Source organism: Lontra canadensis, unplaced genomic scaffold (assembly GCF_010015895.1).
Source record: "Lontra canadensis isolate GAN:19392208 unplaced genomic scaffold, GSC_riverotter_1.0 scaffold1, whole genome shotgun sequence".
In the NCBI taxonomy this organism is placed as follows: Eukaryota; Metazoa; Chordata; class Mammalia; order Carnivora; family Mustelidae; genus Lontra; species Lontra canadensis.
In genome coordinates, this window is record NW_022630995.1 from 55,985,711 (window position 1) to 56,002,882 (window position 17,172).

The 17,172-nt window shown below is 39.7% G+C and overlaps 1 protein-coding gene across 1 annotated transcript; it reads left to right on the forward strand.

The window, feature by feature from the left end:
- Positions 1-7,907: 7,907 nt before the first annotated feature.
- On the forward strand, positions 7,908-16,712 carry LOC116864384. The gene is made up of 4 exons (XM_032851980.1): positions 7,908-7,952; positions 8,216-8,723; positions 12,242-12,464; positions 16,676-16,712. Exons 1-3 carry the CDS (start codon positions 7,908-7,910, stop codon positions 12,289-12,291), a joined length of 603 nt encoding a protein of 200 aa, XP_032707871.1. The 3' UTR covers positions 12,292-12,464; positions 16,676-16,712.
- Positions 16,713-17,172: the final 460 nt, after the last annotated feature.

The window sequence follows — 17,172 nt, forward strand, 5'->3', positions numbered from 1 at the left end:
ATATGCAAACTAACCCTAAAATAGCCCATCCTACCTGCACACCCCTACCTTCCCCCTCCCCACCCCAGCATCAGGCTCTTACACTCTGGCAATATTCCCCATTGGCCCTAATCAATGTCCCTTTAACCAGGGACAAAAATTTTGTTGAAATTAATTAAAAAATCCAATTCTAGGGCGCCTGGGTGGCTCACTGGGTTAAAGCCTCTGCCTTCAGCTCAGGTCATGATCTCAGGGTCCTGGGATCGAGGCCGGCATCGGGCTCTCTGCTCAGCGGGGAGCCTGCTTCCCCCTCTCTCTCTGCCTGCCTCTCTGCCTGCTTGTGATCTCTCTCTGTCAATAAATAAATAAATAAATAAATAATCTTAATCTTAATAAATAAATAAATAAATAAATCTTAAAAAAAAATCCAATTCTAAACCTGATTAGTCTGCTTACCCTGCCTCATTCCTTTCCTAGAAAATACACAGACTTTTCCACAATACAGGGTTTTGCAGTTTCCCTTCCACTCCCTCTGCCTCTTGACCAGTCGTAGTGTTTCCCCATATGGCCCTCCTTGCATGGTTTGGCAAGTTCTACCTTCTGTTTCTAGGGATCTGGGAGTATAAAAACTTCCTACTTCGTGACAGCCATTTCTGTGTGCGTGTCTTACCATGCCTCATTAAAACAAATCCTGAATACTTTTTTAAGACTTTATTTATTTATTTGAGAGAGAGAAAGCAAGAGAGAGCAGGAGTGGAGGAGGGGGCAGAGGGAGAAGCAGACTCCCCAAATGAGCAGGGAGCCTGTTATGGAGGCTCCATCCCAGGACCCCAGGATCATAACCTGAGTCGATGGCAGACACTAAACCAACTGAGCCACCCAGGTGCCCCCTGAATACATTTTAAATCTTTTTTTGTTGTTGTTGTTACTGTTCTGGTTACTAAGTTGTACAGTGTGATCCTGTTCATATTTTCCCCATAAGGTCTGTTATGTTTTAGTATAAATTTTACATTCCATGAGTTCTTCCAAGAAGTCATAGTGTTAAAGCTGAGACATGCATTATCTTAAGATTACTTATTATTACTTGTCTGGTAAATGGATTTCACCCACTCACTTGAGAGGACTACTGGAATCCCCCAATTTTGTGGACATAATATTTTTCATTATGGCTATTACCCAATCTTCATCTGAGTGAAACAGAGTAAAATACCTTACACAAGTAAGGTATAGGTGTCAGGAATACAGGTAGCCCTCAAAAATGTGCTAATACATTGTTCGAATGCCATCAATGTTCATTAGCCTGTTGCTATCGTATTTATGTGAGGATCTTATCTTTTAATAATAAAGCTGCTTTGAAAGAGGCAGCATAGAGAATGGTAACCTTGAAACAATATGTTCCCAGAACAATATGTTTGCCACAGCCTTGGTGATATTCTTCTGTGAGACTTCATTAATTAATATCCATACAGACTTTACTATTAACAATAATTTTTTTAAAGATTTTATTTATTTGACACAGAGAGAGAGATCACAAGTAGGCAGAGAGGCAGGCAGTGGGGGGGGGTAGGCTCCCTGCTGAGCAAAGAGCCCAATGGGGGGCTCGATCCCAGCACCCTGAGATCGTGACCTGAGCCGAAGGCAGAGGCTTAACCCACTGAGCCACCCAGGTGCCCCAATTAACAATAATTTTTTAAAAAGATTTTATTTATTTATTTGACACGGAGAGACACAGTGAAGAGAGGGAGCACAAGCAAGGGGAGTGGGAGAGGGAGAAGCAGGCCTCCTGCGGAGCAGGGAGACCAATGTGGAGCTAGACACCAGGATCCTGGAATCCTGACCTGAGCCAAAGGCAGATGCTCAACGACTGAGCCACCCAGGTGCCCCTACTATTAACAATAATTTGACAGTACTTGACAAATGTAGGACATGTATCCATCACTGTGGTATCATACAGAGTATGTTCACTGCCCTAAAAATCCTCTATGTTCTGCCCGGTCATCTCTACCTCCCTCCAATCTCAGATAATCAGTTTTTTTTTTCCTCTGTCTCCCTTTTCACCTTTTCAGAATGTCATATAGTTAGAATTATACTACAGCATGTAGTATAATTTCCAGATTGACTTCTTTCACCTAGTAATATGCAATTAAGGTTCCTCCATGTTTTTTTCTGGCTTGATAGCTCATTTCTTTTTAGCACATAATAATAATGCCATTATCTGGATACAAAAGTTTATCCATTCACCTACTGAAAAAGACATCATGGTTGCTTCTAAATTTTGGCAATTATGAATAAAGCTGGTACAAAAATCAGTTGCAGGTTTTTGTGAGAACATAACATAACGTAACTTTTCGACTCCTTCAGATAAATACTAAGGAATCTGATTGCAGGACTGTACGTACAATGCATTTTTTTTTTTAGATTTTATTTATTTATTTGACACACAGAGAAAGAAATCACAAGTAGAGAGGCAGGCAGAGAGAGAGGGGGAAGCAGGCTCTCCGCAGAGCAGAGAGCCCGATGCGGGACTCGATCCCAGGACCCCGAGATCATGACCTGAGCTGAAGGCAGAGGCTTAACCCACTGAGCCACCCAGGCGCCCCGTACAATGCATTTTTAATAAGGATAACAGCAAAGGCTGTGTATCTTTTTGTTGTTGGAGCATACCAAAAATTGTGGCCACAGGCTATGCATTATAGACAAAGTGTAGTTGTTGGGTTTGGGGGGAGGGTTTGGCATGGTGTCAACATTTGTTAACTCATTCATACTGGCAGACTTCAAATAATGCCAAAAGGACTACTCTAGGATCTCATGAGTTGTGAAGGCTAGCATGCTACTCAGTTACCTTGTTGGTCTCTCCGATATGAACTGTCAGGAAATAGAACCAAGTTAGAACTGAAGGCTATAGATCTGAAGGTACAGGCAGGGACAAAGATGGCTGGTGAGATGGGTCACATGATTAAGTGTAATACAGCAAAAAACAGCAATGTAGAGAGCTGGTCAAGAGAAATCTCTTCTGTTTGGTCAGTTTAGGATTGGACAGATGTTAAATATTGAACCTAAGAGCTGGGACTTTATCTGAGATGAAAAGCTTTACCGGGCATTCTGGAACAATGTTGGAATGCAGCTTTAGGAAGGTGCCAGGAAGATGGCAGCAGAAGCCATCTGAGAAAATAGCTGTTGTTATAGGAGTAGGATTAAACTGTAATATGCAATACACAAAATGTAGCACATTGTCTCTGGGCTAGCACTCTCTTGGCATAGTTTTCTTTTATGAGACTGACGCACTACTTACTGCACTGACAAGGTACCTGGCATAGCTTTCTTTTATAGTAATATAAAGGGTTGGTAACATCAGGCCAACCTACAAATAGGGACAGAGGTCAGGGTTTGTTAGAACAGTGGCAATTTTAGTTATTGGTTGCCTTAGGAGGGACTTGGAAATATCAACTTGGGCTAGTTATTATAAATGCTTTAACTATGGCTAAGTAGCCTTGATAGCTGGAAATCTACTGTATATAGTACCTGCCTATACTTAAAAAGATGTGCATCTGGGAGAGAATTCAGGGGATGGTAGATGCCTTTGATTTAAACTTGGTTAGATGTTTCGTTGAAAGATGACATGTTCCAAATATTTTATGTTGTTCTGAAAAAGGCAAGCTTTTCTTTGGAGGTCTTATTTCCTATCTTCCAAGGGAGGTAGTAGGACTAAAGAGTTTATTTCTCCTGGCTGTCAGAGCATGGTGTACATCATCAATGTTTTAAACCAGAACTAAATTGTTGGAGAAACAACTGCATCTAGGTTTACTTTTAATGAATAAAAAGAATTGGAGGGAAATTCACAGTAGCCCTGAAGCAATCTGACTCATATATAGCTGTCCTTAATAGTTGAGGGAACAATTATTAACTCTCTTCCTCTCATAATTAAAATTTCCAACAACGATCCTCACTTGTTTTTAATACTTCTTTCCCTCCAAGAAATCTCAAACCACTACAGCTTTTTTTTTTTTTAAGATTTTATTTTTAAGTAATCTCTACACCCGACACAGGGCTTGAACTTAAAACTACAAGATGAAGAGTAACATGCACTATGTTGGAATGCACCAGATGCCCCTGAAACCACTACAATTTTAAGGATAAACTATGTCATGTCTCCCTATTTTTTTAAATATTTACCTTATATAGCTAAAGAAAAATGGAGCTAAATAAAAGAAAAATGGAGCTAAACATAATCCAGTCTTTTGTTTGCCCTCCTTTTTCTTTACTTGTCTCTGAAAGATGCCTTAATGGGAAGTCACAGAAGTTTTGGGGAATAGATTCAAACCTGAAGTTTTGGTCTAAGTTTCAGAAGAGACATATCCTTAATTAGAATTCAATGTAAATCAGAGCTATACATATCATGATGAGCAAGTACATCAGTATAATTCCCCAGCCCAAATGGGCTCTGTTGGGACAGATACCTTCTGGCCAAAACTTAAAAGATCATAAATGTGTGCAGTGATGCTTAAGATATGTGCACTGAGGTTGACTGCTGTGGATATATAGCCACACTTCCAAGCAATAATGCTCTTCAGTCAGCTGTGCATATGGCTTAGCCAACCTTTAGAACAAAATTTCAATTAAGATGACCAACTATTTGTAGTTGAGGGTTTCATTAATGCAGTCATGTAATATGGTTTCAGGTTACTGATTTTGCACTAACGAATCTTACCTACCTGTTCCCAGAATGTGTTTGTTTTATGGTAGGTACTCAATAAATATATTTGAAAGAATAAATGAGGGGCACCTGGGTGGCTCAGTGGGTTAAGCAGCTGCCTTCAGGTCAGGTCATGATCTCAGGGTCCTGGGATTGAGCTCCGCATTGGGCTCTCTGGTGAGCAGGGGGCCTTCTTCCCCGATCCGCAGTCCCCCACCCTCACCTGCCTCTTTGCCCACTTGTGATCCCTCTCTCTGTCAAATAAATAAATAAAATCTTTAAACAAACAAAAAGAATAAATGAGGGAACGACTGACATTATTTTTACTATTACTGTTACCTTATTTGAAAAATAAGTATTTGAACAATTTAGTAATATATAAGACAAAGGCTGGTAAAACATAGTTTCTAAAGGAGGATAATCAGGGGCCCTGGGTGGCTCAGAGGTTAAGCATCTGCCTTCAGGTCAGGTTGTAATCTCAGAGTCCTGGAAACAAGCCCTGAATTGGGCTCTCTGCTCAGCAGGAAGCCTGCTTCTCCCTCTGCCACTTTCCCTGCTTATGTTCCCTCTCTCACTGTCTCTCTCTCTCTCTCTCTGTCAAATAAATAAATAAATAAATAATAAAATAGGATAATCAAAGAGATCCTATTTCATAATAAACTGCTTATAATATTAAGTAGTAGAAAGAATGGTCCTATAAAAACATAAATGTAAACTATGTTTAGATTTAGCTTATAAAGCTTAACACCTAGATCTACCTAAAAATAACTCACATAAAAATACTAATATCTTATTATTATAGGTATGAATTATTATTCTTTTAGACAAAAACAGCTGTCATTTAATGATTCTGGCCTTTTATATTTTTATTACTTCTATTTCAACCCAGTCCTCCTTGGGAGTTTATAATTGCCTGTGCTTCAGACTCTTGTATTCAAAAAGTATTCTTTTTTTTTTTTTTCTTTAAAATATTTTTTTTTTTTAAGATTTTATTTGTCAGAGAGAGAGGGAGAGCGAGCGAGCACAGGAAGACAGAATGGCAGGCAGAGGCAGAGGGAGAAGCAGGCTCCCTGCCGAGCAAGGAGCCCGATGTGGGACTCGATCCCAGGACGCTGGGATCATGACCTGAGCCGAAGGCAGCTGCTTAACCAACTGAGCCACCCAGGCGTCCCTCAAAAAGTATTCTTAAAGAGCTTACTCCCTCTCCTAAATCAGATAATTCACTTACAGTAATAGAGGTAATATATTAGGGTACAGACCTGGTAGATGGGATAATGAAAGCATGGGGAAGTCCTTTTTTCTTTTTTTAAGTTGATTTATTAAGTAATCTCTACCCCCAATGTGAGGCTCTAACTCATGACCCCACGATCAACAGATGCATGCTCTTCTGACTTGGCCACCCAGGCACCCTGGGGTTAGTTCTTCTCTAACTGAAAAAGGATGCAAGATACAAGCTAAATGGAACACATACATAAGTAGAAAATGGTGCAGGTTCGATAGAGAGGGTATAAATAGTTGTCTAGGAAAGTGGTACTATGAATAGTCTAGGAAAATGTTTTAGGATTTTAAGCTGTATGCATGATTATCTTATATGCTTAATTCAACGATCATTATTGCTGTAAGCTTAATAGATGGTCTTTAGTTTCCTGCCACTACTTCTTACCTCTTAGATGTATCTCCATGGTGTTATTGAATATTTTCTTCTAAAAACACAGCAGGGGTGCCTGGGTGGCTCAGTGGGTTAAGCCTCTGCCTTTGGCTCAGGTCATTATCTCAGGGTCCTGGGATCGAGCCCCACATCAGGCTCTCTGCTCAGCAGGGAGCCTGCTTCCCCCTCTCTCTCTGCCTGCTTGTGATCTCTCTGTCAAATAAGTAAATCTTAAAAAAACACCATACAGCAATATTTATGTATTTATTTATTTTTAAGTAAACGCTGCCCCCAATGTGGGGCTCAAACTCATGACCTGGGGATTAAGAGTAGCATGCTCTACCAATTGAGCCAGCCAGGGACTCTAAAAATACAGCTTTTATCAGTTTCCTCAAAATTAAAAAACCTCTAATGGTTCTGAGCTAGTGCATCCTTCTCAGGACAATATCCTTTAAATCTAAGCCTTATCTTACCTCTCTAGGTGTCTCCTTCATCCCATACCTTCAAACAATTCTACATTTTAAGCGCTAAGATTATTGAAGTTCTTGAAATAAACTATGCTCTTCCATGATTCTGCTTCTGACTATATTGTTTGTATCGAATACCTGTAAGTCATTTAAAATTCTCTCTTTTTTTAAAGATTTATTTATTTGACAGATCACAAGTAGGCAGAGCGGCAGGCAGAGAGAGAAAGGGAAGCAGGCTCCCCGCTGAGCAGAGGGCCCAATGTGGGGCTCTGTCCCAAGACCCTGGGATCACGACCTTAGCGGAAGGCAGAGGCTTTAACCCACTGAGCCACCCAGGCGCCCCAAATTCTCTTCATTCTTGAAATGATTTACCTCAAATGCTAAAGTGTTCATCCATTTAACTAACATTTAAGTACTTACAATGTACCAGGCACTGGGCATATAAAGCAAAAAAAAAAAAAAGATAGTGAAAAATTAATATAAGGGAGTATGTGTTCAGTTCTTATAATGAACGAACCAGAATTACATCACACTGATAAAGATTAAGAACATTAAGTAAACAAGGGGTGCCTGGGTGGCTCAGTGGGTTAAAGCCTCTGCCTTCAGCTCATCAAGCCCCGCATGGGGCTCTCTGTTCAGCAGGGAGCATTCTTCCCCCTCTATCTCTGCCTGACTCTCTGCCTACTTGGGATCTCTGTCAAATAAATAAATAAAACCTTAAAAAAAAAAAAAAAAGAACGTTAAGTAAACAAGCAAACTGCAAAAGGATATCACATTACTGGTTGTTAAAAATTATGCAAAACAGTACTATGTATGAAATTAAAAATAAAGATGCTTGGGGGAGTGGTTACCTTGGGCAAGAGGAACAGAATGAAATTGCGTCGAGGAGACAAAGGACTTCAATTTATATTATCAAACAATTTATGTTATTTATTTCTCCAGTTAGATGGCGAGTACACAATGTTTGAGTTACACTTCTGTTTTTATCTTTTGTCTAAAATAATTCTACTTTTTAAAAGAATCTATAAGGCTTGATTCCTTCCTGCAGGCATTGCCGATCCGTCTCATAACCAGTAACTTAAAATTACCTTCCATCTCTTGTACTCTCTCGTTTCCCTTTATGCACGCCAACAGTACCCTTGACCTTAAGGATAGGAAGTTCCAGGTATCACCTCTGGGTATATTCACACGTAATCCACTTCAGCAGATTCCTGTTCCCTGCAGCCCTCTCAGGCCCACCATGCCTTCTAAGAATTTCAGCCTGACCCTTTCAGCCGACCCTAGAATAGCTCCCCTCAAATCCTTGATTCCTATTCCCCTTCTCCCGGGAGACCTCGATTCGTCCCTAGAGCAAGACCAGAATGCGCCTCCCCCAACGAACCCTGGAAATATCGCCCCTTAGAAGTCTGAGATCCAGTCATATCACAGGCTGCCTTTCTCCTCAACTCCAGCCCAGAGCCGCAAGCCCAGCGTTTCGCCCGTCAAGCGGCGATTCAGCGCGTCCCCCCATTCCCTACGCAACACCACTTCCGGCCGAACCTTACCACCCATAAACATCTCACTTCCAGAAGGAAAAGGACAGGCTCGGCCTTCTGCGCACGCTCCAAACCAGAGGCCCCGGTCCGCCTCTTTCCTGTCCAAGCGCTCCCGCGGCAGTCTCGCGGTATTTTCTTCTCCCGCGGGAGTTACTTGAACGCTCGGGCGGTAATTCCAACTTGGAGGCTCAGCTGCGGGCTAGCCCGATCCTGTGGGGGCTTTGTAGACTTGACCTGTTCCGTCGGGCCCCTGCACCCCGGAGCGGACGAGGCTTGTCCCGGCCAGGTCCTGCCGCCATGGGGGCGGAGAAAGAGCCGCTGCCGGTTAAAGGAGGCCTTCCAGCGGACGCAGCAGCAGCACCAGAACAAGGTCACCAGCACTGAGCCGCACCTACTGCACGGTAAGCGCCGCCCCGGGTCTCGACCCTCGCCCTCCTGGGACCAGCCTTCCCCAGGAGCCTCCCGTGGCCCTCCGGACTCCAACCTTCTGAACCTTCCCCACCCAGTTCAGAGAGGTCTGGAGGTCAGCCCGACGTCGCCCCGGCACCCCCTCTCCCCAGGGGCCTCCGGCCGCCCCCACCCCCGCCCCGCGGACCTCCGAGTGACTCGTGAGCGCACGCACATCCCGACAGTCTTTATAAGAGGATTGTAGTGAATTGTAGTTTGAATTTTAGTACCATTTTACCTGGTTTACTTATTTAGAGACCAGTATTGCATTTAATGATCACAGTTCGGTGTCTCTTCAGGTTAAGAGCTCACTGATTTTAACATAAATCTGCATTTCATTAACCAGGTTTAAAATACATACATAAATACAAATTTGTATTTCTGCCCTGTAATGATTTTAACAAAACACACTTCTTTCTTATTGACAAAATCAGTGTAAGTAAGCGCATCTTTGCTACAAACCAGCTATTTTTCAGGTTGATACACTTAATTGGCTTTTATTATGGTTTTAAGAAATAGAAAAAAAAAAAGACTAAATAGACTGGAGGAGCAAGATATTGGTGGAGCCGGGGACCTAAATTTTGTCTGGTCCCAGGAATTCAGCTAGATACCAATCCATTCTGAACACCTACAAACTGAACAGGATATTGAAGAGAAGAATAGCAGCAATTCTGGGAACAGAAAAGCGACCACTTTCTGGAAGTTTAAAAAAAAATGACAGAAGAATGATTTGAACGAATATATATGGTTGGCTGATTTATTCAGAGGGAAAAAGGTAGAAAAAAACATTTCTTTTTCTCAAGCTAATTTTTCTTATTTGGCAGGATTACACAAAGATTTTTTTTTAAAAACTATTTCACTGGGTGTTTAATTTTTTTTTTTTTTTAAGATTTTATTTGTTTAACAGAGATCACAAAGTAGGCAGAGAGGCAGACAGAGAGAGAAGACTGGCTTCCTGCTGAACAGAGAGCCTGAGGCGGGTCTCCATCGGAAGACCCTGAGATCATGACCTGAGCCAAAGACAGAGGCTTAACCCACAGAGCCACCCAGGTTTGTTTCACTGGATTTTTAAAAACATTTTTTGATTAGTAAATATTTTACATGCTCCAAGTATATAGAAAGAAATTCACCGAGAAGACTTGCTCCTTTCCTAGTCCCCATCCAGTGTTTTCTCTCAGTCTTTTACAGATAACCATTTTTAACTAGTTTCTTGTTTACCCTCAGGTCTTCGTGCAGATACAAGCAAATGTGAATATGCGTTCTTACTTCTTTCATTTCTCCTTCAAGATTTTCTACATTGTTGTGCACTTTGCTTTTTTCATTTAATAGTATATTCTGGATACTCCTTATCAGTTAGATTTCCTCATTTTTTTTTAAGCTGTCACATGTTCCATTTTGTGGACATACTCTAATAGCCAATGCACTACAGGTACACACTTGTGTTGTTTCCAGTATTTATGTATTAGAAATGACTTTTTTTTAAAGTAGTTTCTGTACCCAGTGTTGAGAGCTCGAATTCACAATCCCGAGATCAAAAGTGGTATGCCTTACTGACTGAGCCAGTCGGACACCCCTAGACACAATGCTTTAATGAATACATATTTCCTACATTTGCAGCGGTAACTGTCAGATTATCTGAGGGGAATTGCTGGGTCAAAGAGGAAGTGTATTTGTAAACGTGGTAATTACAGTTGCCCTTCATAGAGTGGTCCGTTCTATCCTCCCAACAGCCAAATATGAGAGCTATTGCTTTTTTGTTTGTTTTTGAGAGTGTTTGGGAACCACTGAAATATAATTCGGAGATTTTTTTTTTTAAGAGTTTATTTATTTATTAGACAGAGAGAACACAAACACAGGGAGCAGGCAGGGAGAGGGGGTAGCAGGCTCCCAGTTGAGCAGAGAACCTAGACCCTGGGATCATGACCTGAGCAGAAGGCAGATGCCCTACTCCTACCTACCCATACCCACTAAGCCACTGAGGTGCCCCTGGGAGGATGTTTTTGATAGATAAGAACATTTATAAGTAATATCCTGAGTAGTGTGGGAATAGAAGTTAAAATGATAAATGATATATCAAAATGAAATTGCTGTGTTATAGGCAGGTGAAATTATAAAAGAATTGACAACTGAACTGTATTTGGTACATTTTTCTAAATAGACTGAAGGATGTGTAGAAGAATCAAAACAATCTTTTGTAATCAAAATCTTAATGCTGCTTTCCTCCGTGGCAGAAGTAATTCAGAAACAGGAGAGAGACAAGTAAATGATTACCAAGTCTATCTTCCTTAATAATTTCTTCTGGATAGATGATTAAAAGTTATTAAGGAATAAAGATTTTAGTTTGATGAGACATTATTAATATCTTGGAGAGTCTTAGGTCAGTGCTAGGGATAAAGACTTATCAATGTAGTTTGTGAAGGATTGGTTTAAATTCCTGGTTGTCAGTAAAGCATTTTTTCAGGAGGCATTTGTTCATACCTTAAATACATTATGATAGTCTGTAAATATGAAATCTGCAGCGAAACAAGAAATAGAATTTGCACCAGTTTATTACTTCATTTAGCCAAGTAGAGGGAATATGAAGACAGTGACATTTCAACTTATTTTAATTATTTTACTTTATCTTGAAAATACTCTGCAAGTTTTCTCAATTTGTATTAACATTTGCAGTGAGTGTATTTATCATCTAAAAACTTACTGGGTGAAAGCCTTCAGGGCTTTAATAATTTAGAGAGAAGACTGCTAGGGGTCTGAATTTATATATGATGATAAATAGGGGCACCTGGGTAGCTCAGTCGGTTGAGTGTCCAAGCCTTGATTTCAGCTCAGGTCGTGATCTTGGGGTCATGAGATAGAGCCCCACATCGGGTCCCTGCTGCCAAGTCTGCTTGTCTCTCTCTCTCTCAAATAAATAGTCTTTTAAAAAAATAAATAAAATGTTATATGTGATGATAAGTAAGTTTATGTTATATGTACCTACATACACATGTTTATGTCACATGAAAGTCACCTTATACATTTTTTCTGCAGGATAAAGTGTGATTATAATCAAAAGCTAATTTACTATATAATGCTAGGTTTACTTTATTATTATAATGCTAGCTTTACTTAAAAAAATTTAAGAACCAGTTTCAGGTAAATATATTTAAATGAGAATTCTACTTAGGAAAGAAGTTAATTTTGGTCCAAATATTATTACATCCTGTTATTTGGCAAATATTATTTCAGGTAAGGGTTACTTTAAGACTATATTAAATGCATATGTAGTATATCTATGACTATGAATGACATTAACGTTAAAGCCTTTTTCTTTTTCCTGTTATTTATATTTTTTATTTTTTGCATAAATTGTAACTTCCTCATGAGTTATTATTAAATTCTAGAATTCTGAACTTAGGGAAAATCAGATGGTTGTCATTATAATGCCTCCTGAGAATAATTTGATTTTTTTTTTTTTTCTTTTCCTTTTTAGGACTGCGGCATATAGCAATGAAGTTCAGTGTTTGTTGTGCCAGATTCTAAATAAGTTCTTGGGAAATATGCTGGGAAAAGCCAGATTGATAATATTTTGTGCATAAAATGGATGAAGCTCTTCTTATTAGACTAAAAGTTAAAAATCCAAATGTGAGGATACAGGTAGACCCGGCTCTTTCAAGACTTAAGACCTATGGGTAATGATTGCCCCAAGGTTAAAGGTACGTGCTACCTCATGGTTTTTGTTTGATTTAATTGCACAGTAGTTAAATTTTTCATTATTAATTATGTAATATATGATGAGAGAAGAGTGTATGTAATACATGCACACATCCCATTTAAATATATGTTGTTTCAGTAGCAATCCTTTGATACCAAATGGGTACCCTGTGATTTAAATACCCAGCATTAGAGTAGACCTACAGGTCAAGCAAGGGCTTATTCCCACAAGACTGTCCCCACTTCAGATACTAGCCACAAGTCTCAGATATACCCAAACTACTTGCACTTTTACCTACCTAACTACAAATTTGGGGGATTCCCATGACTGCCACACCCCCAACTAAGATAGGAGAATTCTCTAGAATAACGGAACAGAATTCAGGTAGGTGCTGTGCTTACTATTACAGTTTTGGTTTTTTAAGATTTTATTTACTTATTTGATACAGAGATCACAAGTAGGCAGAGAGGTGGCTGAGAGAGTAGGGGAAGCAGGCTCCCTGCTGAGCAGAGAGCCTTTTGTGGGGCTTGATGCCAGGACCCTGAGATCATGACCTGAGCTGAAAGCAGAGGCTTAACCCACCGAGCCACCCAGGCACTTCTCTATTACAGTTTTATTGTAAAGGTTACCACTGAAACAGCCAAATGGAAGAGATACATAGGGCAAAGTATGGGGGAAAAGGAGAGCAGAGCTTCCATGACTTCTGTGGGTGTCCTATCTTCCCAGCACATTGATGTGTTCACCAACCTAGAAGCTTGAGCCTGGTTGTTTCAGGGTTTTTTTATGAGATTTCATTGAATAGGTGTGTTGGATTAAATCATTGGCTATTTGAACTCAATCAGCAGTTCCTCTCCCCTACCTGAAAATAAGAGGATGGGCCTGAAAATTCCAGCCCTGTAATCACCTAATTAGCTTTTCAGGTGATGAGCTTCCATCCTGAAACTATCTAGGGACCACTAACCTCCACCTTGAGTCACCTCATTACCATAAACTCTAGTAAAGTTACTCTGGATTCCAGAATAACCAACGACACTCCTTTCACTCAGGACATGCCAAGGTTTTTGAGCTCTGTACCAGGGACAAAGATCAAATACATTTTTTTTTTAAAGATTTTATTTATTCATTTGACAGAGATCACAAGTGGGTGGAGAGGCAGGCAGAGAGAGAGGAGGAAGCAGGCTCCCTGCTGAGCAGAGAGCCTGATGTGGGGCTCAATCCCAGGACCCTGGGATAATGACCTGAGCTGAAGGCTTTAACCCACTGAGCCACCCAGGCGCCCAATACATTTTTTTATTACTTCATGAAAGAATAATAAAATGAACACATATCCCAACATCTGAGTTAAGAAATGGAATGCTGAAGTACCTTTTTAAGTGTCTTGTGCCTTTTTCTGAACGTATTTCCCCTTCCTTCCTTTCCAGAGGAAAACATTATCCTGAATTTTGTGTCACTCATTCATTACCATGCTTTTCTTTAGAGTTTACTTTAGTTTTAAGGCTACCTAGATGTATCCCAAAATATGTGCTTTATCTTTGCCTTTTTTCACCTTAATATAAATGGAGTTATATTACATATATGCTTTTGTAACTATTTTTTTCCACTTAGTACTGTTTCTGAGAATCTAAAATCCCAAATTTATGCTTGTAGCTATAGTTCATTCCTTTTCACTGTTAGATAGTAATACAGCACACTTGAATTATCCAGTCTATTGTGTGCTGTTATGAGCTAAGCTTTTTTTTTTTTTAACCACAGTGAGATATCACTTTATGTACTTATTTTTAAAGATTTTATTTATTTATTTGAGAGAGCAAGGGAGAGATAGCATAAGGGCAGAGGGAGAGGGAGGAACAGACTCCCAGTTGATCAGGGACCCTGAGATCATGACCCAAGCCAAAGGCAGACACTTAACCAACTAAGCTACCAATGAACCCCATGAACTGAACTTCTATCAGTATTCTCAAACATGTGTAAGAATTTCTTTGGCTAATAATGCCTAGTGGCAGAGTTGGGACTGAATTATGTATCCACAAAGTTCATACGTTGAAGCCCTAATTCCCAGTACCTCAGAATGTGACTGGATGTGAAGATAGGGTCTTAAAATAGGTGACTAAGTTAAAATAAGGCCTTTGAGACGGGGCCCTCATCCAGTCTGACTGGTGTTGTAAAAGAAAAGGAAATTAGAATATGTAGAGAAGAAAGACCATGTGAGGGCACTGCAAGAAGACATCTATCTACAAGCCAAGAGTCTCAAGAACTCAAACCTGTCAACACTTTGATCTTTGGTCTTCTAGCCTCCAAAAAAAGTAAGATAAATTTCTGTTGTTTAAGATACCTAGAATATATTATTTTTTGTTAGGGCAATCCTAGTAAACTAATAAAGTTAGAATTGTTAGGTGGTAGGATTATGTACCTATGTAGCTTAGTTAATAATACTGTTATTTTTTTTAAATAATTGGAATAATTTCCAGTCCTACTAGCAGTGTATGAAAATCCTTATTTTGCATTCTTGCCCATGTGTGATATTGTCAGGCTTTACTTTTTCTAGTCTGGTAGGTGAGGACTGAAATCTTAATGTTCATTTTCAATTGCATTTTTCTGACAACTAAGAGTTGAATATTTTCATATGTTTCTTTTTCTATGTCAATAAAATACCATTTATATCTTAGTCCACCTTTTTTTATTGTGCCATGTTGTTACTTATGGACAGAAGTTAATTTTATAAAATTTATCCTTTAATTGGGGTGCTTGGGTAGTTCAGTGGGTTAAAGCCTCTGCCTTCGGCTCAGGTCATGATCTCAGGGTCCTGGGATTGAGCTTCACATCAGGCTTTCTGCTCAGCGGTGAGCCTGCTTTCCCCCTCTCACTCTGCCTGCCTCTGTCTCTGCCTACTTGTGATCTCTGTTTGTCAAATAAATAAAAATCTTAAAAAAAAAATTATCCTTTAATGGCCTGTGTTCTTTTTTATCTTATTTAAGAAATTCTTCCCACCCCCAGAGTATAAAAAAAGATATTCTCTCAATATTTTTCTGAATGTTGTACTTTACATTTAAATCCTTGTGGAATTTTTTTTTAATGTTTGGGAAGCATACAATTTCATATAATTTCATTTTTCCCCATATTAATAACTGTTGGCCCAGCCCTATTTATTGAATAGTCTTTTATTTCTCCTCAGCTGATCAACAGTGGCAGCTTTGTCACCCATCAGAAGTCTGCATGGAATGTGGTCCTCTTTCTTGTCTTTTTCAATTACAATTTTTATCCACCACTAGACCAGCACCACATTGCCCCCCATCTTTTTTTAGAGAGAGAGAGAGAGAGAGAGAGATTGAGATTGCAGGGGTGAGGGGAGAGAATATTAAGCGGGCTCCACACGTGGAGCCCAATATGGGACTCAGTCCCATGACCCTGAGATCATGACCGGAGACAAAATCGAGTCAAATGCTGAACCAACTGAGCCACCCAGGCGCCCCTATGTTGTCTTTTTTTATTTTTATTTTTTTTAATTAAGATTTTGTTTATTTGAGAGAGAGAGAGGAGATCACAAGTAGCGGGGAGGGTAGAGGGAGAAGCAGATTCCCCATTGAGCAGGGAGCCTGGTGCAGGCACCCCCCACATTGTCTTAATTATTATGTTTTTATAATCTTAATATCTGATAGTATTTTTAAAAAGTTTTTTTTAAAGATTTTATTATTTGACAGAGAGAGAGAGCGATCACAAGTAGGCAGAGAGGTAGGCAGAGAGGGGCGGGGAAGAAGGCTCCCTGCTGAGCAGAGAGCCTGATGTGGGGCTTGATCCCAGGACCCTAAGATCATGACCTGAGCTGACGGCAGAGGCTTAACCCACTGAGCCACCCAGGCGCCCTTCAAAAATTTTTGTTTTTAAATGATATTTGACATATAATTGTTTAATAATCAACATGTACGTGATCCTGAAACTGTCAAATGTGGAAGTAGAGCTAAATAATTACATTTAAGCATAGGAAATGGGTTTTGTTTCTAAGATTAAAGAATCTTTTCAAGGCAGCACAATTAAAATCAAACTAATGGGACTTTTAAAAGCCATTTCTAATATGGGACTCAAGTTTGGGGTCTTTTGGATGGGGTTTTAGGTGAAAAAATATGGTGGGCCATGAGCTGGTAATTGGTGAAGCCACTTTAATGTATTAATTTTATAGGTTTCAGTGGTTTATTTTCTTTTTCCTTTTTTTTAAAGATTTTATTTATTAGCGAGAGAGTGCAAACATAGAAGGAGAGAGAGAAACAGAGTCACCGCTGAGCAGAGAGCCCGACTTCTGCTAGATCCCAGGACCATGAGATCATGACCTGAGCCAAAGGCAGATACTTAACTGACTGCGCCTCCCAGATGCTCCAAGGGCTTATTTTTTTAATAAATACAGAATTCATCACTTGTTATATAATTATATTGGGTCTTTACTGCTTTGTCTTTTTGTTTGTTAAGATTTTGTTAGCTTAGAGAATTCCATGTCTTCAACAGGCTAGTGGTAATATCATGTCATATGTTAATAAAGTTAATAGATTTGAAAATCATACTTCTTTTTTACTATTATGAAAAATATCAATGAGAATAGTAAAATGAACTGTTATCAATATTTGACCAGTTTTGTTTCTGTTCCTTGTCTCCTGAATGGTCCCCTTCCCCATATACACACACATATACACACACTTCCTGCACCCTACTCTCAGCTAGAA